At 55.5% G+C, this 25,149-nt stretch overlaps 1 protein-coding gene across 11 annotated transcripts in view; it reads right to left on the bottom strand.

Annotated features, from left to right (window-relative positions):
* The window catches only part of IQSEC1 (IQ motif and Sec7 domain ArfGEF 1), a 354,630-nt gene that overhangs the window by 39,972 nt on the left and 289,509 nt on the right, over positions 1-25,149 (bottom strand). For all 11 annotated transcript variants that reach the window (XM_081822785.1, XM_081822787.1, XM_031018152.2 and 8 more), the window contains one exon: positions 3,071-3,365. In XM_081822785.1, coding sequence (XP_081678911.1) covers positions 3,071-3,365 — 295 coding nt within the window. Of the gene's footprint in view, positions 1-3,070; positions 3,366-25,149 lie in introns of those variants that run through there.

Here is a 25,149-nt window from a genome sequence, read left to right as displayed (position 1 = left end):
CTGTGGGGTGGGCTGGGAACAGAGGGCTTGGAGCCCCACATACCCCAGTGCAGGTCCCGGCCCCTCACGTCCCGGCTCTGGGAGGCCACCCACGTCAGGGATGCCAGCTCTCTGGGCCCGCAGGAGAGGGAGCAAAAGGCCCGGCAGAGCAGCTCCTTTCATAGGAGGAGCGGGTATAGTGTGTGTGTGTGGGGGCGGGGGGGTGGATCAAAACGACTTTTCTGGGCCCAGAGTCAGCCAGGGTGGGTCTGTTTTTTCTCTTGCCCTGAAGTTACTGAACAACATCCAAAGAGATGACCTCACTTCCACATCTGTAAGCAGACTGTTTTTTTGGGGTTTTGAGTGGAGCTCTGAAAGCCAACGGGGCCGATAAAGGGCCCAAGGCTGAGCTCTGGGAAGCCCTCTCTCCTCTGCCCATCAAGGCCGGTAGCCTGGCCCCTGTCATGTCACCTTTGGGGGCAGTCATGACACCAGGACCACCAGCTTAGGCCCAGGGCTCACTCAGGGCTCTTTCTCTCCTGCTGACTTTGGACCTAGAAAACCAAGCAGCGACCTATTTGTCTGAGACCGGCTCCCCAAATCTGGGGGGAGGAGTTGGGGGGGGGGGGAGAAGAGGGACTTTGGAAAGGCAGAAATTGGCTCTGTGTTGTCATCAAATCGCCTCCCAGTCCCTCCTTCCTGGTCTTCCCTGGAGGACATAAACTGACCCAGGCCAGCTCTTATGCATCCCCCAGACTCCCAGACTCACGGTGGTCATTCCTCCTTCTGGGCCCCAATGGACCCGAGGCCCAGTCTGGAAGTTTATTGGGGTGCAGGAGAGGGAATCCAATCTGTATGTGCTCACCTGCTGTACATCACCCTCACCCGATACTCACGTGACATCCAGTCTGCAGAGGGGCTCTGGGATCCCCCTTCTCGGAGGATAGAGGCTCTGGGAAGTGATGCGGAGCTGACCTCTAGCCCTCACTCTCCCTTTAAAAGGACACTTCTCAACAGCGGGGGAGGGATAAGGAACAGAGAGGAACGCCCTTCCACAAAGCAGAACTACCACCTCTCCATGACTCAGGACTCCTGCTCTCATTGATAGGAAACCACCAGAAGGTGTGGAGGCCCTGAAGCCAAAGCGCTCCCCCTTCACTAAACGGGACTTTGTGTTCCCCAACTTTAACTCCTCGTGGAATTGTGCATCCTACTTTCACCTGGCAGTTCCCAGGTAATCTGTCCTATTCCCACTCTTGCTTTGATTGCCAGGAAGCTCAATAGCTCAGGGGCCCTCTCACCTTTTCACCACCTCTTCCTCGCCACCCTTGTTCTGCCTCAGGGCTTTTGCACCTGGCGTTACTGCTTCCTGCAAGGCCCCTTCCTCAAACACTCAGTTCAGATGCCACCTTGAGGAGGTCTTCCCCACCGCCCTTATCCAATGCTGTCACCTCCCACAATCACTCCACTTCTTTCCCCTATTTCATAATCTCTGGAGTTTGTATCATACTCTGGAATTAAACTGTTTTTATTGCTAATTTGCCTGTGGGGTCCATCTCCTGGACCAAAATGTCAGCTCAAGATCTGGGGCCTCACCCTGTCCACTGTTGACTCCCCAGCACTGAGCCCAGTGTTTGGCACACGGTGTGCATTTGGTTAATGTGCATGGGATCAAAATGAACAGCTGTGCCACAGTAAGCCCATATGAAGCAGATGGTTATCTCCATAGGCCTCTGTGAGGTCTTCAACATCCTCACTTGTTTCAACGGTTCTGCTGGAGGTCTTTTACTATCAACTGCTTCTGATCCACTTTGGATCTGGGTGTAAGTGATAAATGGAACAGAGACCACGTGGTCTTCCCCTGCTGTGGGCCTGGCCACGGAGCCAAGTGCCATGGTGGCAGGGGGGGGGCGGTATCTGCTCCCACAGCCCAACAAGGGGCCATCTGCAGAAGGATGAAGAGAATCAGGGCTGAGAGGTAGCACTGAGAACAGGGAGAGGAGGGGGCTGGTAGGGGACTTTGTCAGGGGGCTTGGGGGGAGGAAAGACCCAACGTGGGCAGTACCTGCACCACTCCTGGAAGTCAGGTGCCACATCAGGCCCAGACCTCTGCTCGGTAAAAGACAAAGAGGAAGACTGGGGAGCAAAGAGAGGGCGGCAAGGCAAGGGGTCAATGTGACCACCTAGGACTCATGAGGAGACGGCCCAGGAGCTGGGGGAGGCTGGACAGATAAGCCTGGTCCTGCACATTTGCACTGCTGCTTGCCACAGCCTGAGGTTCTCTTGAAGCCTGAAACTTGCCTTCAGTTTCACCCAAGAATTCTTATTCAAGGGCCTCCTAGGTGCCTGCACCCCTGAGGCCCTAAAAGTGAGAGCCCTTTGCCCCCCGCCCAGGGGTCGCTCATTCCCTCTGCCCCCCCACCCCCACGCAGCCAGGACAGGCCTCCCCCTCAACCCCAAGAGGCTATCTTTAGTCCTCCCCGGAGCCCGGCCAAGCGGGCAGGCTGTGCAACCTCCTCGTCCTGCACACAGGTGCCAACCGCACGGTGGGTCTGGGCCAAGGCCCCTGCGGGAGGAAGCGAGCCTTCAGCAAGGCCGTTTCCCATGAGAACAAAGAGTCGTAAACCAAAGGAGATATAATAAGCAACCTTGCCTGCTAGCTGTGGATGGGCTTGGTGTTCTTTACGGGGTGTGTGCTATTTATGTTGTAAACGGACCTCCTGCCCTTCTCGGGGACTCCTCCTGAGGACCCCCTAAGGGTTCAGGCCTCTCCTGGGACCTCAGACATTCAGTGTCTGGCCACCTCACCTGCGTGCACGGCCATGAGGACGGTGAGTGGGGCGGAGGCCAAGTCCTGACCCTCCAGTCCCTTCACTAGGGGCACCTCCGCTGGTCGGGCGGAGCAAGAAGGGGAGCCTGGGCTGAGGCGAAGGCCACGTTCCTAGCACAAGTACACTTAACCGGACTTCAGTGTGTGGGAGAGCTGAACCTCCTGCTGCTTCAGGCCGCCCCAGCAAAGGGCCCGGGCACCCACCCATCTCCAGCCAGAGCTGCCCCGGCTGCCTGTCCCTGCGCGGCGGGCCCCACCTACCTGCTTGTCCTGCAGGTCGGAGGAGAGCTCATAGCTCTCAGAGAGTGACCGCGAGCGCTTGATGGCCTCCTCCTCGGCCTGCTTGCGCAGGATGGAGGTCGAGTGCTGCAGTTTGGGCCTCCGTGTGCGCTGCTGCTGTCCCAGCGGCCCCGAGTACAGCCCATACGCTCCCACCGACGTGTGCTCGTAGCGGTCGGGGCTCAGGCTGGAAGCAGGCGCGAGGGGGCCCTGGTGGTAGGCTGACGGGCTGTCCAGCGACGTGCCGGTCTCGCTGCTGGGGGCTTCGCCCTCCACGCTGCAGGGGACGGAGAGATGAGAGAGGCCTCCTGTGAGTGGGAGACCAGAGCCCAGGGCCCAACGGGGAACCAGGAGGTGGGAGGGAGCCACGCTCAAGAGGCAGCCCCGCAGCGTCCCCCACACTGCCGGCTGGTACCTGACACACTTTACTGATTGATTTTGCTTACTGTCCGTCTCCTACATGAGAACGTCAGCTTTGCAAGGACGGAGGTTCGACCCACGATGTGCACTGATGGGCCCCAGTGCCTAGAGGAGGGCCTGGCCCGCAGTAGGAGGTGGTCAGTGAAAATCTGCTAACCAACTAAATGGATCTGGTCACCCTCTCTCCCTCACTCCCACCACCTGGGTTAAGTAAACCACTGATTTTTGTATTTTTGTTCTTATTTTAAACAGACATTCACAAAAGTGACTCTTTTACTATATACCTACTTAAGGGTCAGGCACTGGAGGGTTTTTTATAGGCTGAGCCATGTCCCCCCAGAATTTATATCTTGAAGTCCTAACCCCCAGTACTTCAGAATGTGGAGGAGACAGGGTCTTCAAAGAGATAGTTAGGTTAATGAGGTCCGTCAGGGTCCTGATCCAACGTCACTGGTGTCCTTCTAAGAACAGGAGATTAGGGCCCAGACACGCACAGAGGGATGACCACGTGAGGACACAGGGAGAAGGTAGCCTTCTGCACACCAACGAGAGAGGCCTCAATGATATCAGCCCTGCCGACACCTTGATATTGGACTTCGGGCCTCCAGAACAGTGAGAACAGTGAGAAAATAAATGTCTGTTGTTTAAGCCGGCCGGTCTGTGGTCCTTGTTACAGCAGGCTTGGGAATGAATACAGTGTTGTACATACATTTTTTTTTTAAATCTTAAAACTAGTCTGCAAAGAAAGAATTACTAACTCCCCTTTTCCAGGTGGGGAAACTGAGGCCCACAGAAGTACAGGGACCTGCTTGTGGTCGCACAGGTAGTGAGTGGGTGAGTTGAGATCAAAGCCCAAGTTGGTGGGACTCCAAGACCTGGCGGGGGGGGGTGTGCACCCCTCCACCTCGCTGTGCCTCATTCCCAGGACACAGACATCCCTCTCAACATTCCAAGCGCCAGACTGGGGGGGACAGAGAAGGACTGGATGGCTTACTCATCCCAAAGTCAGGAACTCAGAAAATGGACATTGGTTCCTGCTGCAGACTCCTTTTTAGTATAGCACAAAGAGGCAAGGTTGTTTCTAACACGGCTTCTAGTAGCCTCTCTGGTCAAGCCTTGCCATCTCCCTGTCCCTGCAGGGTATCACTCAACCTTTAAAGACCCTCTATTTGATCCCTAGGGCCAGGGCAGGGGGTCTCTCTGGAAGGGGCCCAGAGGAGAGAAGGGAACATTGCACCCCTTCCCAGGCTGCGGTCCTTCCTCCACAGTCCTGTCTTCAGACCAATGGGAACACCCTGGGTGCAAAAGCCTTGGGGCCAACTGGTCTACCCCCTGCCCAGCTCTGCTTCCAGTCACATCACAAGGCCTGGCAGGGCTGCCCTGTGAGCATAGAATGTGACTGTTTACAGACTCCTGGGAGAGACAGACTCAGAATGGGGGCAGAGGGAAGCAGCCTGCCCTGTGGTTCCAATTCTGCCCCGAGCCAGGGATGGGCTGCAAATCCCCGTGCTTGCCTTCCAACTTGTAGTTCAAGAATACTGTAGGACTTCCGCTCCACCAACTGGCTCTGACCTCTGAGGACATGCAGTTGGTGTCCTGTGACAAAGGACATCCCATCCTGCTCCCCAGAAGCTAAAGTGTGACAAAGTGACAAAGGTCTTTCCTTGGGGAAGAGCTCTGGGTGCTTTGCCTTGATCTGGCTGCGAATCAGGGTGGGTCACCCCTCATTTCAAGGCCTGTCTCCCTGTCCATTATCCATGTGGGATGGACTAGATGCTTTTAAGGTGTCAGAGGAATACCCACCCTTCAAGACTCTCCTGACATCACAGTTACCCAAGAGCAGTTTCCTCTGGGCCCCCTGTATATGCGTCGGGTGGGGGAGAAGGATGGGGACCAGCAGAGCTAAAAATTCTCTCATTCTTTTGATAAAGCTTTGAACAATACTTGACAATAAATACTCGGTGGCTTGATCAGTAGTTGTATGAAAGAGAGAGGGAATCCCCCTATCAGACCTGCAGGCAGTCGATAAGCAAGCCCACCCACGGACAGCCAACCAAAAGCCCCTGCCTTCACTCTGGCCCCATACGCCTCCCTGCCTCACCTTTTCTGTGCAGCCTGTGAGCATCTCATAAGGAAGTATTTCCACACACACACATCCCCCATACTGGAAATGCTTTAGTCAGGGGCAGAGTCTGTTTTTCCGAGCAAGAGGCTGACAGGAAACAAAATCTCATCCTTGAAGACAAGCAGCCGGGGCTCTGCTCAGAAGGTTTTAAAACAGTCTCAAAACCACGAGTTTACAGAAACATGGGGAGACTGAAGGGCAATCCTCAGAGCAGGAAGCCCTTCCGTCGTGCCTCATGGTGGCTCTGTCAGGGAGTGGTGGGCTGGGACCCTCGTCGTACTGCCCCAACATGCCCCGGGATAAAGGAGCAGTGTCCACCTCTCATGTCTGTGGGGGATTCAACCCCCTACCTAGGCCTTGCTCACTGGGCCTCAAAGTAAGTGAACAGGCAAAGGCGCATTCTTCCTGATAGTGGTGGGGATGGGGCAGGGGTCAGTCTGTGAATTTGAGGGGTTGTCATCATTACCTGACGGCTGTGGTTTGGGGCAGAAGGGGCTGAGGAAAGAGAAGCAGGTGACAAGCTACTGAACTCAAGGGCTGTATGTTGCTTGGTAGTGGGGAAGAGCCTGGCTGCCTCAATGGCTGGGGACATGAGCAGGATGTCAGCGTGGGTCATGACATGACAGGAACAGAGGTGGCTGGTGGGTCGTGACCTGACAGGGACAGAGGTGGCTGGTGGGAGGCAAGCACTTTCTGGGGCTGTGCCAGTCCAGGATTCCGGCTCTGGGCATTACCTGGCTCCCAACTGTTTTAAGCCAGCAGGTTCTAGAACATGCTAGAGAGAGAGGGCCAAGCCTCCCCTCAGAGCCAAGGGAAGGGGTCTGACAGTCACCTGCAGCCTTTCTCTTCACCATGACAGCAACTCCAGTCTCCTCTCCCCTATCGGCCCTACCTTGCAAACACACCCAGGCTCCGCCCACTTCTTGGCAAATGGCTCAGGTCACCATCCCTGCTCCCTGGATTATCACAACAGCCTCCTCAATGGTCCCCCTGCCTCTCTCTTCCCCAAGGCTGCCACTGTGACTCTGATAAAACGTAAGATTGAGTGCCTCCCCTGGTCCCATCACACTTAGAAGACCCTGTCCTTGCAATGTCCTTGAACGCCTGACCTCGGCTGCTCTCATCTTGGCTCCTTCCCTGCCTTGCTCATTCTGACTTCCTGACTCACTGGCTTCCTTTCTCTCTGCTCAAAGGGTTCAGGCATGCTCCTGCCTCAGGGCCTTTGCACCGGCTCTTCTCTCTGTCTGGAACACTCTTCCCCAGATCTCTGCCATCACCAGATTTAAAATCACAGCTCCCTCCCCCTCAAGATTCCTGGTCTCTTTCTTTGCCTTTTTTTTTTTTTAAATCTTTGATGATCATCATCACTTCAAAACATGTAATATATTTATCCTGTTTTTTGGTTTGCTGTCTCCCATGTCACTATATAAGTTCTAGAAGGATGGAGGTAATTTGTCTGTTTTGCTTACTGATGTTTCCCAAGTGCCAACACATGTGCCTGGCTAACAGTGCTCAGTAAATACTTGCCAAATGAGTGAAGGCACTTCCCCATGCCTGCTGTTGGCTGGGTCCTGGAACAGCTTCTTGCATCATCCCTGCCAGACCTCCTATGTGCCCCAAACCAAACTCGTGATCTTTCTCCATTGTCATGCAGTGACCCGAAGCCAGGATCCTGGGCATCATCTCTTCAGTCCCTCCCCCACCACCAGCTCCCGCCCCTGCCCCATTCAGTCTGTCACCAAGTCCTGTTGAATCTACATGAACCGTATCCCCTTGACTGGTACAATGTGGCAGGCCTTCCACCCCACCAAAATCACCACCAGCCTCAGACCACCCTGATCAGAACCGAAATGGCCAGGCCAACTTCCTGCAGCCAGCATGACCCCATCACAGACATTGCCCCCCAGTACAGGAGTGGACAAAAGTGAGAAATGCATGAGTGCTTGCATGTAGCTTAAGAACCCACCGTAAGCCAGAAGATAATCAGAAGCTACACACTATTAGACATAAAAAGAGAGTCTTGAAATCTGCACCAGACAGCTGGTTCACAGAAATATCATTTTTGTCAAGTGAAAATGCCCAGTGTTGACGAGTATGGGCAGCAACAGGCATTTCAGAAGTCTAAATTGGTATAACTTTTTCAGAGTACTAGCTAGAAACCGCTATCAAATCCACTCGATTTGGCAGAGGCTCTGGCAGAACCCATAAAGATGCTTTACTTACAGCAACACCCTGGACCCCGAGCCCCCCCTGTCCTGCTTAGGACTCAGCTCTGCCCCCAGTTCCTTCCTGGGGGAGTGTGAACAGAACAGTCATCTTCTCCCTCCCCACAGCAGATCAGACACCCCATAGATCTTTGCTTTATATGATGTCCACGCCTGACACAGCAGGGAGTTGGGGGTCAGGGAACCACCAGCCCTGGCCCAGCAACCCCTCCGGCCCCCCTTGCTGCCACCCAAGCCTCCTGCACCAGCAGCCCACCCTGCACACTGCTTCTTCACCACAGTGATTTCCTGGCTGGAGCTCAACGTCTCATCACCCAGGTCAGTTCCCTTGGGGAAGCTTCTTCCACAACCTTTGTCCATCAGCCAGGCCTGAACACTGTAGTGGGTCCTAAACCACACAATGGCATTCGTGGTCTCTCTCAGAGGCCCGGGCCATATGCAAATCAGGGAGTGGGGCGGGCACCTGTTCCAAGGGCCTGACAGTCCCTGACAGTTTAGAGTTTCTGGAACATTCTACGACAGTTGGGTGGCTGCTGCCCAGCACTCTCAGAAGATGCTCCTGGTCTAGTAATCCCTCTTCTAGATATTCACGCTAAGGAAACAAGCAAATCTGTGAAGAGGTAAATACAAGGAATTTCACTGCAGTGTTGGTTCTAATTATAAACATTTGGAAATAATCTAAATGCCCGTCAACAAGGGATTGATTTAAATTACTTATATATCCATATAATGGAAACAATGTCAAGCCCAGGGGGGAAGATGGATGGCTGTTCTAAGGAAAAAGACAGGATTTTTTGGCTGACCATAAGTTTAACATGAGCCAATGCTGTGACACGGCTGGGAAGCCAGTCGCTAACACGAATTAATACAAAGCCAGAAGCAAAAACAGCCCTGCGGCCGCTACGGCTGTCAGATCACCGCAGAGGACTGTGTCCGGGTGCTGCACTGATCGTCTAGAGCCCCAGAGTGCAGATCACAAACCGGGGGCACTTGCTCGCCCCACTTTCGCCTGGCCGACATTGCTAATTGATCACAGACTCCCTCCCGCACATCTTCCAACCCCGTGCTCCACGTGACTGACCCCAGCGGGCGCGTGGCGTGAAGTCTACTTGCCAACCCCAAATTACAGTATGCCAGGAATAAATCTCCAGGTCTGGAGACCACCTCTCACCAAAAGCTGGGACTGCCTGGCCAGGAGAAAAGCAGCCAGAGGGGAGAGATGATGCCTATCATCAAGCCTCTGACAGGCTGACAAGAGGAGGAGGGAGCAGATTTCCGTGGACAGAACCATGACCAAGGTCACCCAACCTGACAAAAGAATGCTCTCACGTGGTTAGGGCTGCTTGGGAGGTGGTGAGCTCTCTGTCACTGGAGGTGTGCAAGCTGTAGCAGGTCAGACACCTGTCAGAAATAGAGCAAAAGGACTCCTATACTTGCTAGAAGCTGCTACGGACCGTCTGAATGTGCACCCCCACCCTGTGGCTCCCCCCTGCCCATCACTTGGAGTAGTCTACCTCTGAGGGGCCACACTCTGGTCCTGGCTCAAATCCTACTTCCTGCATGGGGCCACCCCCTGCCTAGTGGGGCCCCCATTCCCACACTCTGTCACAGTGTAGATTACCTGGAGAAAGAGAGTGTGAGGGTCCACCCACCCCCAAGAGCCTGCTCCATGGGGCTTGGTCCTGCAAAGACAGGGACCGAGACTGGCTCCTTGCCGAGAAAGCTCCACACATGCACAGTGGGGCTCTAGAGGTGGGCCCGGCCCAGCACAGCTGTCCAGGTGATAGTTGGAACTACACAGAGATGTGTCCCCAGCCCTCCCCTGCTGGCCTGGGGACTCGGAGCCCTGTGTCCCTGGAAAGTGACCCCAAACTCCTCCTCCCCTTCTCCAGTTTTCCCAACATGCCTTCCTCTGCTGGAGGCTGGTGTGTGTGTGGTTTTTATGCGGGGGAAATGGCTGGATCACTACAGAACAGCATCTAGAGTTTCTGACTGCCCAAGGATGATGAAAAACATAAGAACTAAGAACATGTTTTGAAAAGTTCCCCTCTTCCCCGGCAGTATCCCTGTGCCTTTCCACCAAGTGAGGGGGCTGGACAGGCTCCCTATGGCAGCCTCTGAGTCAGATGTCGGGGTTCTGCCGCTTGCCAACTATGTGACCAGGGGCAGGAATACTTCTATGCCTCAGTTTCCTTTCCTGTAAGATGGGGGCAGAGTACCGACTTCACAAGACTGCTATGAGGCTTAACGGAGTTAACACAGAGGAAGTCCTTAAAAGACTGCTTGGCTCATAAAAGGCACTTTGTAATTGCCGGCTCTGGTTATTCTGACTGACCCGGCCGGCCTAACCTACACGTCCCGGCAGCCAGAGGTGGGGAGCAGACAGGCCCAGTGTGCGAGCCAGGGTCACCCGCCTCTGCCTGCTGCAGGGCCTGTCTTGGCGCGGACAGCCGCCTCCGGCCATGGGCCGTAGTCACTGGTGATGAGGCCCTAGGGAGGGCGGCAGAGTCCCAGAAAGCGACCCGGGCCCCATGGCCCAGACGCCACGTCCTGACTCTAGCTGGGGAGTGAGTCAGGGCCGGGAGGCCCTCGGCCACTCGGGCCACGGATGTCTCTAATTATGGCTTGTGAAGTCATGGAATGACTTTTCTCAAGAAAAATGTTAGTCAGAGGAGGCTCTGGGCAGAGAGGCAAGGGGGCACGGGGGAAGCAGGGACCCTCTTGTCAGGGGGCTGGCTGTTCGCCCCAACATCGATGACGCTGATGGTAGTAACAGCTAATGTGTATATAGTTAGTGGTCTTCCAAGTGTTCTATGTAACTCAGTTCTCTAAACCACCCTACAGGCACAGAGAGGAGGTTAAGCTCAACCCCAAGGTCATACGGCTAGAACCCAGGCAGTGTGGCTTGAGTCTGCGCGTTTACTCACTGTGCTTATGTGACTTCTTAGTCACTCACACACATGCACACTCGCGCACACACACCGGGTGGGTTAGCAGCAGTAACTCTCCTCTGGAAGTAACTCTCCTCAACACAGCCCAGGTGCTGCGTTGAGTGTTCAAACATAGCCTATGACCCAACTACCATCCCTGGGAGCTAGGAGGGAGCTGTGCCTTCTGAGCTTGGGGCTCAGTGGAGTTGAGTCACTGGGCCAAGGTCACCCCTGCAGGACAGCAGGGCTGGGACTTGACCCCAAGTGGGTGTCTCGGCCAACCGGCTGCCCCGAGGAAAAGCATGCAGTTGATATGCTGGGGATCCAGGGTTGGGGTCCAGAGCCTAGGGGTCTTGGGGCTGTGCATGGTCATGAGAGAAATAAGCCTGGGCTTTGTGTGTGCGGCCAGCTATGGTCATATCACATGGCGAAGCCGCTCTCTTGAGAGTGGGCTGGGTCCCCCGCTGGAGGAAGGAGTGCTCTGAAAGCCTGCCCATGGTTAAATGCCCATGCCAGGAGCCTCGGTCCACACTGACTGCTGGCAGTCTGCACGGGCCAGAGCCAAACAGCCTCCTGAAATACGGATGCCCCTCATGTCTCCAGGCCTTGTGGCCTCCCCCATGCTCTGCTCTCAGGGTTTCTGATTTCCAGAAAGGGAGTCTAGGCCAGAGCAGGGACAATTCATTCCCAGCCCTCACATGCTCTGTTGTGGAGCTTCTATAGCTCTTTGCTACCCAGGCCATATTAACTGAGGTCTATCACTCAGGCCAGGGAAGGGGACGGTTTGCTCTGCTCCAGGTCCTCGGGGAAGGATGCAGACAGACTAGGGCAGGGTCTAGGGAGGAGGTGAGGGTGGGAAGGAAAAGGAGACCATGTCCTCTGAGGAAGAGCAGGGAGGGCTCAGCTGGAGAAAGGCAGCCTTGGGACCAGCCACAACCCCTAGATCTCTGCAGGGTCATCCTGGGGCAACGGGAGCAGGCAGGTCTGTGGAACCAGAGGCAGGGTGAAGGCAGCCTGGCAGCTTCAGGGAAGTAGTTTTTCAGCAGTTCAGCTACTGGGGAAGGGGCTGCCTCAGGGGGTGGTGTAGGTGTTCCAACAGGGTCTAGAAAACCAGTCTTCAGGGACTGCTGTGGCTCAGGGCAGATCACCGCACAAACACACCCACTGTGCCACATGGGAGCCCTCGCACAAACCACATCCACGTATTTAATCCCTGCAATGATCCCATCGAGGAGACTCAGTAAGGACTCGTGGCTTGCCCAAGATTGCAGAGCTCGGGGCAGAGCCAGGACCCAGCTGTGCGACATTCTCCGAGTCCTTCCCACTCTGTGAAAAGTCCCTGGGGCCAGGAGGCATCCCCCAAGGGCTGGCCTGGCCATAAGGAGCAGGGTGCAAGGACACAGAGGGGCATGTTTCAAGGGAAGAGGGAATGTGTAAAGGGACACACAGCTGGTATGCCCAGCAAGAAGGGGACAGAGAAGACTTCCCTAGGGAAGTGAGGGAGGCTCTCCACACCTTCTTCCCTCGTTGGGGTGGGGAGAGGAGGTAGAGGAAAGGCTGCAGCTTCAAGATGCTTACAGCCTTACAGGCTGGACCACACCTGGTAAGTGGTTCTTGGGAGGACAGATGCCTGCCGGGGACCGAGGTGACTTATGAACACCCAGGAACACCCCAAAGCTCTGTCCCTGCTGGGAGGAGTGGCTGGGCATCTCCCCTGGGGGGCAGGGTCAGGACGAACGCAACCAGAAGGAAGTGTCCTCAGGAGTGAGTGGTGAGCAGGAAGGGACGCGATCCTAGGCTGCAAAGCCAGTGAGAGTTCTAGGAGAGGCCACGGCAACGGGTCCCCGGGACGCACGCAGGCAGAGAGGTTGAGCCCTGGGCTTAGAGCCTCCAGACACTGGCCAAGCCTGGGACGGAGGGGCCGGGGTTGTGAAAAGATTTAGGGTGTGAGACCACATGAGGCACACATGCTCAACGTGACTTCTGGCTGGTTAACCAGGAGCTCCGTATCTACAGCAAGGGAGGTGATGAGCTTTCTGGATAATCCAAGAGGTGCCCCAGCAGGGCTTGGTGGAGGTGGAGGTGGAGGTGGGGGTGGGGAGGGGAGTCAGGTGGGTTCCTGCTCTAACTAGTTACTCGATTTGCTTTAATGAGGATATACAGTAATCAAAAAAGCACCAAAAAACCCCAACATCTGACTGCCCAGCACCACCCCTTAGATGACGAGCAGACCGCTCAAAGGCAGGCTCCACACAGAGCTCCTGTGCTCCCCCAACCCTAGGCCAGGTCCTCCGGCAGCCTCCCCGACCTTGGCTGAGAGCATTGCTAATCTCGCAGCGGCTCGGGCCAAAAATCTGAGAGTAGCTCCTGGCAAGTCTCTCTTCTGTACACCCCACTGCAGGGGCAACATCTGACCCGTTGGCCTGCCCCCAGCCACCAGCCTGGTTTGCACGGCCCTCACCTCTTCCCTATGTTGCCGCCACAGCCTACTACACCCTTCCACCCTTCTCCGGACAGCAGCTGGGATCCTGTTAAAACACAACTCTGACCACGTCCCTCCTCTGCTCTCACCTCACTGGGATCTACAGCCCAAATCCTCAGAGTGACCCAGAGGACTATTAAGACCCAAACATTCTTCCTGCTACCCCCTCCCTCCACGCCCTCTTGGCCACCCCACCCCAGCCCCACTGTTACTCTGTACTCTTGGCACACTCCTACCTCAGGACATTTGCACATGTTTCTCCCTTTGCCTGGTGTCTCTTCTCTCAGATATCCACCTGGTTCACTCCCTCACCTCCTTCGGTTCACTTCATTTAAAAGCCATACCCCTCCCTGGCCCTCCCTATTCTTCCTTTGGTGGGGTGAGGAAAGGCCTTGGAGGACGGTGTCTGAGAAGACAGTGGGGGCTTGGGGTGGCAGCTGAAGGGGGCTGCAAGGAAGACTGTTTTTTTTGTTTTGTTTTTACTTCATTTCTCTTTATAGTGCCACCATACCACTATATGTGGGGATGTGACTGTCTGGATGTCAGGCCCTGAGAACTGGGGCTTCCCCACTACATTCTGTTAGATTCTGTTAAACCACAGATTCTAGATTCTGTTAAAACACAGAACTCTGGCGCTTCATTCCGTGAACATGTACCGAATGCCAAGTAGGTGACAGACCCCTGCCAGGCACTGTCAGTGTAGCGGTGAACAGACAGACACAGCCCTGTCCTCGTGGGCACACTGGGGGATGCAACTAATTAATAATGACGGCTCGTGTTAGGAATAGTAACGGAGGAAGCGTCTGGTACCGCAGGATGGCGAGCGGAGCCCGTGCCCTGGTGCTAGATGGGGGAAGGCCCCCTAGGAGGCATGCACCAACAGCTAGGACCCGAGGAGGAGCACCGTGTGGCCGTGAGGGGTGAAGGCTGAGCGGGAGGAGGTGGGTGTCCGCAGCGTCCACAGGGGATGGAGAAGTTCAGTGTGGCATGCACGGAGGGCAGGCAGGACCAGAACTTGCAGGCCGAGTGAGAAGGGAAGGATGCAGGGCCAGCACTGTCTGCAGCCAGGTGGGAACAGAAGAAGAGATCTATGTGGGAGATGGTGACAAGCCAGAAGACACCTGTGGGAGGAATGAAAGGAAGGGCAGGAGGCCTCAGGGTCCTGATGCCAACTTGGTGAGGCCAGAGTCACCGAAGAGTAGTTGAGGCAGCAGAGAGCAGGGACAAGGCGATGCAAGGTTGGCACAGAGAGGGGTTAGAAGTCAGGCTTTGGTGGGGTGAGGAAAGGCCTTGGAGGACGGTGTCTGAGAAGACAGTGGGGGCTTGGGGTGGCAGCTGAAGGGGGCTGCAAGGAAGACTGTTTTTTTGTTTTTGTTTTTAAAGATTTTATTTATTTATTTGAGAGCGAGAGAGAGAGAATGAGAGAGAGAACACGAGACAGGGTAGGGTCAGATGGAGAAGCAGACTCCCTGCCGAGCAGGGAGCCCGATGCGGGACTCGATCCCGGGACTCCAGGATCATGACCTGAGCCGAAGGCAGTCGCTTAACCAGCTGAGCCACCCAGGTGCCCAAGGAAGACTGGTTTTAAAGCTGGGACAGACCCAGGCACATCTGAACGGTGACAGAAGTGGGGGGCCCTGGGAGGAGCAGCACTGGGCACGGGCTGGGGTCACTGAGATTTAAGCTGGCAGCAGAGGATGCGGCCAGCTGGGGTCCCTCCTCTGGGGGTCTCACTGTTCCCTGAGGGGCAAGGAGGGGGTCAGTGGGCTGCTGAGGGGGCCCGACCCCTCCTACCAGCAAGCTGGGGCTTAGGCAGGGCCAATTTCAGGAGTCCAAGGTCTTAACCAAAAGAAAATGGGAGGTTCCCTCCAGCCCTGTGCTCCGTTGCAGGGAGTGGGCCCACAGCCCCTACCACTGACCCCTGGTCTCCATCCCCACACCTCTTGGCTTCTGTGACCTTCAGACCTCTCAGGTGGCCCCTGAGCCCAGAACAGCTGCTCCCAGAGCAACCCTAGCGTGGTGCCCAGCTCCCTCTCTGCTGACTGCCCTTTAACCTCCAGGCCAAACCCCCTCCTGCTAACTTCCCACCCTGAGGCCTGCCCTGCCGAGGCCAAGACAAGTTCTGGCCCAGATGCACCTCCCGGCTACAGCGTTATCTCTAATTACCTGGCACCAAGACCTCCAGAAGTGGCTTTTAATATATGTATAAAAATACAGGACTCGGAACAATGAACTTCTCAAAGTGGGAGGCTATTTTCAGAGCCATGCTTACTGAACCAACATCCAGCATTCCCCCAGCTTGTCAGCGGCTCCTGCGGGGCGGGCAGGAGGCATGGGGAGAAGCAGGCAGCAGTTAGGAGTGGCGGAGTCTTCCTGGACTGCTCGAGCACAGCAGGAAAGGGGCTGCGTTGCACGATGCCCAAGCTGGAGGGGGCACGGTGGTGGCACCGACTCTTGCTCCCTGCCCTCTGGTCCCGAGCGCCCTGCACGGCGCTGCAAGGCACTTTCCACCCTGATGCCATGATGATGTGAGTGATGGTGAGGCTCTCCAACCCCAGCTTCCCTGAGCCTCAATTCCCCACCTGCCTGGGGTGGGGGGCTGGCCGCCGCTTTGAGGCAATGTGGTGGAGTCAGGTGAACGGTGCCTTGGCAAGGAGCCCTGCAGACAACGAACGCTCTGCCTAATTAGAGGGAATTAGCCAGGAGGGGCCTCAGCAGTGCCCATCCTCAGATGGGGCGTGTTCCCATCAGCGCACAGCCAGAGGGAAGGAGAAAAATTTGCTGTCCCGTGAAGCCAGCGCATGCCGCCAGGCCCTCGCCCTGTCAACATGTTTTCCAAGATCATCTTTCCGGCCCCCCAGGAGGTGATGGCTCCAATCTCCTCAGGCCAGGCCTCACTCCTGAGCATAAAGAACATCTGTCTGCCCTTGCTGGGGACGGGCTGGATTGTCCCATGGCGCGGCTGTGAGTCACTGCCATTAAAACAGCCCAGAGGACCAGAGGGGGCTTTGGAGATTGGAGTTCAGGGTCCTGGGACAGGACAGGGAGGGGTTGGAGGGCAGCCCCAAGAACCTGCGAGCACATCACCCTTGAATGTTCCTGACTCTGGCTGCTCCCATCGGGAAGAGGGTCTCGGCTGTGCAGAAACACGGTGCCCAGTGCAGGGCCAGGGGAGCCCCTCGTGGTGCGTGGGGGCCTGCACAGGGCGTGCCCTGGAGCTCGGAGCACGGCAGACGTGGGGGAAAGGGGTCACCCTGGCAGGAGGGAAGGAAAAGGGGTGTTCTCGATCTGTATACAAGTGCCAGCTCCACACCCCTGTCATGTCGAACTCTTGGTTCCCTTCACAGCACGTCTTGCTGACCACCTTTTTCCCTTCGCTCTGATCTGTAAGTCCTTCTCTCCAGGAGAAAGTGGGATCCGGAAGGGTGGCGGTGGGGCTGCCCGTGCTGCCTCTGTTTATCAGGCCTCCCCAGCGCCGCAAACAGGGCTTGGCGTGAGCAGGAGCTCAGTCAGTATTTGTTGGGTGAATGAATGAATGAACAAAGGAACGAATGAGTGATGCTGTCAGTGATTAAGGAGCCCACACACACGTGGGAAGCGGCATCTCTCACTTGTTCGTGCATTCAAACACGGAGAGCTCTGCGCCAGGTGCATCCCCACAACCGCGCCCGTCTCACCTTCTCCCCTGGACCAGGAGCCGTAGGACCGAACCCCTCTTGATTTGCTCTCAGACCCCCTGGGCAGCGCCCCCTTAGCCCACTGTCCCCTGGCATGTTGCCTGGGCCCCTGGTCCACTCCCCTCCAGCGGCAGGGCTCACTCCTCTGTCATCTGAAAGCAGGAGCCCAAGGCCTGGAGGGGAGGGAGGCTTGCTGGGTCACTGACACATGGCACAGCCATGACAGGGATCTGTGTCCACACTCGCTCCCTCGCCTGGCAGCTGGGCCTTGGAAATACTCAACGGCTGCGGAACCCAGAGCACTGCTCTCCAGACCCCGAGTCACAAAGGAACAGGGGCCTCATGCAGTCTCACCCCTTGGGGACCCCTGGCTCAGCTCCCCTTGGCCCACCCCCCACAACTCCGGGAGGCCTGTGGGGCCAGGCTGGCGCTGGCGGGGCCTCAGACAGGAAGCAGGAGCAGAGTCTCACACCACAGGTTGGCAAACGTGCACTGCTGCTTCGGCTGGAAGCCAGCTGGCTGAGGGGAGCCATGACTCTCTGCATGAGGGCAGGGGCCCGGGGCCAGGCTGAACACCCTGCCACCAAGCCCGGCCAGGGCCTCTGCCTGGGGAGGGGCCACTCACAGTGGCATCACCATGAGTCCCAGAGAGGTCCTCGAGCTGCCTGGGAGCTCACCCTACGTCTGGGGACCGGAGCACCAAACCAGGGATAAGGCCCAAATCAAGAGGAAAATCAGGCCTCGAACGCCAGGCCTGCAGTCAAACCCAGGACGGGCAGCCTTTCCATAGACAGGCTGTGAAAAAGCCCTTTATTTCTCCCCAGTGCTATCCGGGCCAGGACCAAGGCAGGGGTGAGGCCCACCCATCCGGGACCCTGGGCCTTGTCCCCGGGACAGATGGGTGGGAGGCCCGCTGCCCATACCCCACTCCTCATACGGACGCTGTAGACTTCACAGAGCTCTCTGGAAGACAGAGCGCCTCCATGCAAGGGGCTCACAAGGTCTCCATACAGAGTTCCCAGGCCCAAAGAGTATTTAAAAAAGCGAACAATCCCTCCCCCCACTGCAATAAATGGCCAACATTTACCATGTAGAGGCTTTTTATAATGAAAATCCAGACTTCTGACTTTCCCTGGGGAGAGAAACAGTTAAGGATCTGGCCGTACTGGGCCTATAGTCTTGCTTGATGACAGACAGAGCTGGGGATAGCTACCCCCAGATGGCACATGCTCTTCTCCACTGCCCCAGTCCTCACCACTCCCTAGTGCCCACCACACTTGCCTACTCCTCCCCCACAGGTCACCTTCCTGCCTATTGAAGGCATCTGCACTTGCTTGCAATGCTCACAGAGGACCCCTCTCAAAGAACAGCAGTCTGATCTGCAGCTCTGGGCTCAGTCATTCCCAAGGAACCTGATTTAGAACACCAAGTCCCGAGGGGTAGGATCCAAGCCTTCCCACAGCTTTGCATAACTAGTGGGAATGCCAAGGAGCTTCCGTTCTGTTGCATTCTCCATTTAACTTTTACAAGACTCTATCGAAGTAATGCCACCACACTGGTCACGATCCAAAATCACATGGTCATCACAGCCACCAAGCCCCGATTTCCCAGATGTCCTCATTCCTCAGTTCCACATGGTCAAGATATAATTTGAAAAGCCATTGGATACCTGGTGTTTATTCTCAAACTGGACTCGTAGATGGTCTCCTGGGGTTGGAAGCCCCCTCTGTCCGACTCTGTATCTGGAACGATGCCCCTGTGGCTCCAGACATGCCCACAGAGTGTGTGGGGAAGCTCTGGGTGGAGATCAGACCAGGTCGAGACCAGGTTCCCACTTCCGGGCTGAGTGACCTGGGGCAAGTTACTCCACCTCTCTGGGCTTCTGGCTGTCTCATCTTTGCAGTGGGTATCATTCTCCTGCCCCGCTTGTGCAACAGGAATGTGGGAATTGGGGGGTGGGGGAGACTCACTTGGCCAACTGCAAACCCCTGTGTAGACACGTGGGGCTGTCTCTGCTGTGGACCACACACTGCTGCTCAGAGAAGAAGGGCTCAATGGAGAGACTCTGCTGGGATTGCCAAGGCCAAAAAGAGGGGCTCAGGATGAGTGTTCTCTAACCCAACACCAAACTAGGCACTGCCTGCTTGGGAAACCAGAAATGTCTCTTGTGGATCTGTATGGAGCTTTATACTTTCAGAAGCCCCTTCCCCTTCATCCTTCCCACTGCTTACCTGGCCTCAAGCAACAAAGTTTACAAAACAGCTTCCCTGACCATGATCTCATCTGTGTACGACACCACCCTCTTCCCTTTCTGTTTTTTTTTTTTTTTGCCATTTCCTATAGCCCACTCTCTGCCAGACGGTCACCCCCAGCTAATCCAGGCCAGTCCTTGTTGGTTTTGACTGCATAAAGACGGCCAGAGCCTCCAACCCTGGGGCTCACTCGGAAAGATTTTTCAGAATACACACACACACACACACACACACACAGCCAAAAATCTTCTTGGCTGAGCCAAATTAAATACAGAGGCCTCTAGTTATTTCCATACGCGCAAAATGGACTCAAATAAAGCAGTTCTCTGTGGCAGGCTCCAGCAGACAGGGCTGGGCCGGGCCCCAGGGACGTCCCGGGAGTGCCGGGCGGGAGGCACACGCTGGGGAGGCTGGCTCTGGGACAGAGTGTGGGCAGAGAGAAGGAAGATGCCCGTCGTGCTGGCCTTGCTGCCTCCGGCCCACCCTGCTGTCCAGGACCAAGCGTGCGGGCCTTGTGGAGCCTGGGACAACCTTGCGCCCAGCTCTCCAGTCCCACCCCAGTCCCGCACCAACATTAAACTGTCCTCAAGAGGGGGATCCCCCCGCACTCGCCCACCCTCAACTGCCAGAAAGCACTTTCTAAAATGCAAATTGTTCGAGTCTTTTATGGCATCAAATCTTTGTCATGGTCCAAACCTCTGAGTGTGGCGCTGACACTCCCCTCCCACAGGCGCCCTGCCCACCTCCCAGCCTGCTGTCCATCCTGCTGACCCCCTCCACCCCCATGCCGCAGCCGTATGGTGCTGTGACTTCCGGCTGGTGGCAACGTGCACTGCTCCCCTCCCCGAAACACTCGGTACCCCATAGCAGAGGGAGCGGAGCCCACGAGAGCCCACAGGACTTCACTGCCCAACTGTGAGCTCACCCTGGGCGGGGTGGGGGGGGCGCATTTTAGCGTCTGTGTCCCCAGGTGTTCAAAACCATATATGAAGTGACTGAATGAATCACTGGATGAACTGATGATGGTGCAAAGAATACTATAATAACAACAGATGCTCTGAGCACTTTGCACCGAACGAACTCCTAGCATCCTATAATGACTTTTTAGAACAGATTTTTATTTTTTAAAGCAGTTTTAGGTTCCCAGAAAAACTGAGCAGAAAGCAGAGATTTCACATATTCTCCGTTCCCCCCCCAACATAACCTCTCCTACTCTCAACACCCCCCACCTCCCACCATGGTGCATTTGTGAATCCATGGACCTCCCCTGACACAGTAGGATCACCCCAAGTCCAGAGTTTACATTAGGGTTCCCTCTGGGTGTTGCAGATAACTACCATTTGAGGCAGATACTGAATCCTCTCCCCATTTTGCAGATGGAGAAACTGGTGTACAGAGGGGCCGCGTAAATCACCAAGGCCCACACAACTCCCACACCGGGTGAGGAGAGGGCAGGTTGACTGAGGCACCGGGCCCAGCACTTCACACCCTCCCCTGCCCCACATGCTCTGCCTTCTGCAGGGAAAGCCCACCCACCACCCCGTCTGCCCACCCCCCTCCTTCTGCGCTCTAGGGACCTGGACCTGCAGCACGGCAGCAGGCATGAAGAAAGGGTCTGGGGGAAGGATGAAGGCCCCAGGTAGGGAATGCCACACCCCCTCGACCTCCCACACCTGCAGCTCTGTCACACAGCCCTTCCCTGTAGACTACTTGTCTGGCATGTGGCAGAGAGGGGCTGTGTGACCTTGGGTAAGTGACTTGGCTTCTCTGTGCCTCCGTTTCTCAGCCATTAAATGGGGGTATTATCTACCTCACAGTCAAACGATAATGCAGACACAAATCCTCAGCCTGGGGCCTGCCACCCAGAAGTGCTCAGGGTAGCTGTTGTTACTATCACAACATAGGACTGTTGCTCCCCACAGTGCACAGGGGCCCCGGGGACAAAGGGAGGGGCTATAAGGCTGTGAGCACTCAACAGTGGGAAAAAGCCTTAAGGAGCACCCTTTGTTCGGAAGGTAGGCACCCAACCATCTGACCCAACCCCAGCATCTGCACCTGAGGAGAGCGAGAGGGGAGTGGACAGGGCGTGGTCACTGCTCAGAGCCAGGACTGGGGTAGGACTCAGGCCTGCTGCCTATTTTGTTTTTTTTTTTTACCTAAACTTGGTTGAGGGCCCTCTGTGTGCCAAGCACTGTGTAAGATGTTAGGGGTAGTAATAATATATTCCTAAGAACATATTAGAATATTACAACTAATATAGCTATTGCAACTAAAATTTACTGAGCACCTGTTATGTGCCAGGCTCCAAAAGCGGCACCATTAGAAGCTGCAGGATGGAAGAGACTGTGTGGCGAGAAGGAAAGAGGGCCTTGGCAGAGGCTTAAGGAACCGCGGTGCTGACATGTGTGGTGGGAAGAACCCAGGAGGGCCTGGTCTCTTAAGCCAGAGAAGAGCGCTCAGGGTGTGTCCAGAGGCCAAGCAAGGTGAGGCGCCAACCTGTCTCGGGGCAAAGGCAGGTGCCACTGACCGGCTCTACCACCAGGCAAGGGGCAATGAGGGCAGTAGAGGCAGGGTCTGTGGGGACACTCGGCAGAGAGCCCAATTCTGCCCAGGGAGCCAAGGCATGAAGGGCAGATGCCTGGGGCACTCCTGACCTGACACCAGCCCTTCCCCAGGAAAGCCCTGCCTGACGGCGATGCACAGGCCTGGCCTCCCTTGGCCACCTGCAGACACAGGGCCTCCAACACAGACTTCCCTGAATGCAGCAGGCATCATTTGGTCTTCAAGGCTGGGAAACTGGACCAGGCTCCGGCTTCCCCAGTTGGGCCAACACAGCCAAGGGCTGTTTGGGGAACTTTACGGCTCTATCCCAGGAACCCACCCCCAGCAACTCGACATCTCCACCTCCACTGGACAGGTCCCTGATCAAAAACATCAAAATGTCTGGTATGTGTTTTGAAACAGTCTGGGAGCAATGAAATACAATTGCCCGTTACTTCTGTGTATGGTTAAAAGGTTGCATAAGGAAAGGTTCAAAATAGTGCTAAGAATCCGTTACCCTCCTCAAGGCCTTCCCGGGTCATTTTGCCATTTTTTACTAAGTAGGAAAACAAAAACAAAATCCCAAACCCTGCCCATTTAAATTATGGCTCTTAGAAAAGTCAATGGCCCCAAAGGAACAGAGAATTGGAGTTTGCGTGGCCACACCTCCCCCTCCTCTTCCTCCTCTGGTAACTGCAGGGGAAAGAGCCGCTTCCCCAAACGCTTCCTCTCCAACTCCCCACACGGGACTTACTGCACTTCAGGGTCCAGTCCGGGGCCTACCCAGGGAAATCATGGCAGGAATAACAACTGTAGTTGATAGCAATTAATAAGAACCATAGGAACGGCCGGCATTTACTGAACACCTACAAGCCCGGCACTGTTCTAGCTCCTCCTTTCTCGTGTTCTCCATGGAAGATCATCCCAGGGACTGTGGAGGACAGTTCTTACACCCAGATGACCTCCCGGGGCTGGCAAACTGTTTCTGGGATTCAAGGCCACTTGCCCGAGCGTCCAAGGGTGTCCTCTGTCTGCTCTGCCAAATGCCAGTGCTCCTCTGTGCCCATCTGAGGGCTGGGGCCCGGTGGGGTCCTGCAGGTTCTCTCCCACTCCTCCACCTTCCTGCCCCTGCTTCACCCTCCATTCTAAGTCCCAAGCCTCCCACCCCCCAACAATGTCAGGGAGCAGGAAAGATACATTCACCAGAATACCAAATCTACTTTCTGCAGAGCTCGGACATTATTTTCACGTTTGCCTTAGTTTCCTTGTCTGTAAAGTGGGAATAATACCAACCACATCGAAGTCTCTGAGGATGTTCAAATAAGGTAAGTGTGTGTAAAATTCAAAGGCCACCCAAGTGTCAGATATTATCACTTTTATTCTGTAGCCCATTCCAGCTCCAGTATCAACTCTAGACCCGTCAAAAACAGTCGTGGCTTCACCCAAAGCCAGCTGAACCCTTTTCCCCTTTCTGCCAGCCTGTACTAGGCACCTGTTGTGTCTGCTACCCACAATCACCTCTCCCTCCACGATCCCCACCTGACAAATAAGGCTCACAGAAGGGGCCACCTTGCCCAGGCCACTCATTCAGAGAGGGGCAGAACTGTGACTCATGCCAAGTTTCTCCAACCCAAATGCCACTGTCTTTCGACTGCAGCCAGCTGCCTGTCTGTCTGGCGGCTGGACCAGGCTGGGGAGCACAGAGCAGCACAGAGAGGGTCCTGAAGCCAGGCTCTGGAGCTCTCAGCCCCATTAGGCGCCAGAGGCAGCCCCAGGTGGGACCAGGATGCCAGAGCTGCCCGAAGTACCAGAGCTCAGCATGGGCCACCAGCTGAGAACTCCAGAGGCACTGCCACCCTGCCCCATTTCGGGGCCACAGGGCTGGGGCATTAGCCCCAGTGTCCCTACTCCTGAAGTGTCCCCAGGGGGTCTCTCCATTACCCCTGGAGCAAGCCATTTGCCCCATCCTAAGAAACCTTCACTCTAGCTGAGAGCCAAGTCACCTTGCTTTGCAATTTTTCCAATCCATGGGCAAAGCGATTGCCAAAACACTCTGGACTACCCTCTCTTAGTGGGCTACAAGCACATGCACATGACTATGGGCTTTAGTCACTTGTCACCAAGTCTGCGACCTGTCTCGCTCCCAGTCACCACCACCTCGCATGTGAGCAGCACCCTACCCTCCCATGGCTCCCCCCAGCTACCACCCCTTTTCTTCCTTCTTGCTCTTACCCCTGGCCTCGTCTGTGGCCAGAAGGAGAGACGATGCATTCCTGTCTAGCAACACGTCTCCCCTGAACAAGTACCACGGTCCAGTTTCAGCACAATTGGACTCGGCCGCCCTGATGTCACAGCTAGAAGTTACCACCTCTCAGGTATTAACTGTGCCCTTTAAGCACTTCATGTAGATTAACAACAACTCCAGGAGCTCCTCCTGTCACCCACGGTTTACAAATGGGGAAACTGAGGCACAGAAAGCCTAAGGAACATGCCCAAGATCATAGAGAGTGTGAGGAGCAGAGCTGGGGTTAGGGTTACCGGCAGGCTGGCCACAGAATCTGTCCCTCCGCAACACTGGGTCAAACACCCTCCCTCAGCAAATGACCATAAGCATCACGAAGCTCACCCCCTTCACAGATGGGAAACTGAGGCCCAGAAAGGGGATGGGAGGAGTGACTGATGCCAGGGCTTCTAGGGAGGCTGAATGCCAACAGCCAGTTAGAGCGAGCTCTTCTCAGGTCCCTGGAGGGAGAGACCTTCCAAGCTTAGTAATAATCAGGATAAATAGTTAACAACTACAGTGATTATAATAATAAACATTTATCAAGTACTTAACTATAATACGATAAGGCACCTGTTTTAAATGTTTCACGTGTACTAACGCATTTCAATCTTGTACCACCTAGCCTAGCCTCTCGGCCAGAAATAAAAAAGCAAACACCATTTGCTTCTGTCTTTTAAAACAGCCACTGGGAAGAAAGTATTCATGTTGGTGGACAGACCTGGACCAACTCGGCCAATAGGCGATTTGGGGGAACCTGAATGAGGAGACTGCCTTGTAGATGGGGACTCCTCCAAATTTTCCAGTTTATTAACAGTTCTTCTCTCTCAGGGGAGCAAGTTCAGCAGTCCACACTCATGTGTGTCCTCTAATGACGTCAAAGGCCCTGGCCTTGGGTTTCCTCCCCATGCAGAAGCTGGTTGTGTTTGCACTGGTCCTGCTGAGAGTCTGCGGACCGTTGGCTTCTGTGAGACCCTGCTCCTTGCTGAGGCTGGCCTGGGTAAGTGTGCCACTCTCAGAATGCACAAGTGCTCAGGGCCCAAGGGCACTCTCAGAATCCGGCTGGAGCGTAGGGGCAAGCAGCTCTTGGGGCCTGTGTGTTCTGGCAAGACACTAGGAGAGCCCAGA

The sequence above is a fragment of the Leptonychotes weddellii genome, chromosome 1 (assembly GCF_054177405.1).
Source record: "Leptonychotes weddellii isolate Sample4059 chromosome 1, ASM5417740v2, whole genome shotgun sequence".
Taxonomy (NCBI): Eukaryota; Metazoa; Chordata; class Mammalia; order Carnivora; family Phocidae; genus Leptonychotes; species Leptonychotes weddellii.
Note: the sequence above shows the minus strand (reverse complement) of the source record. Positions and strands in the feature narration are given on the sequence as shown.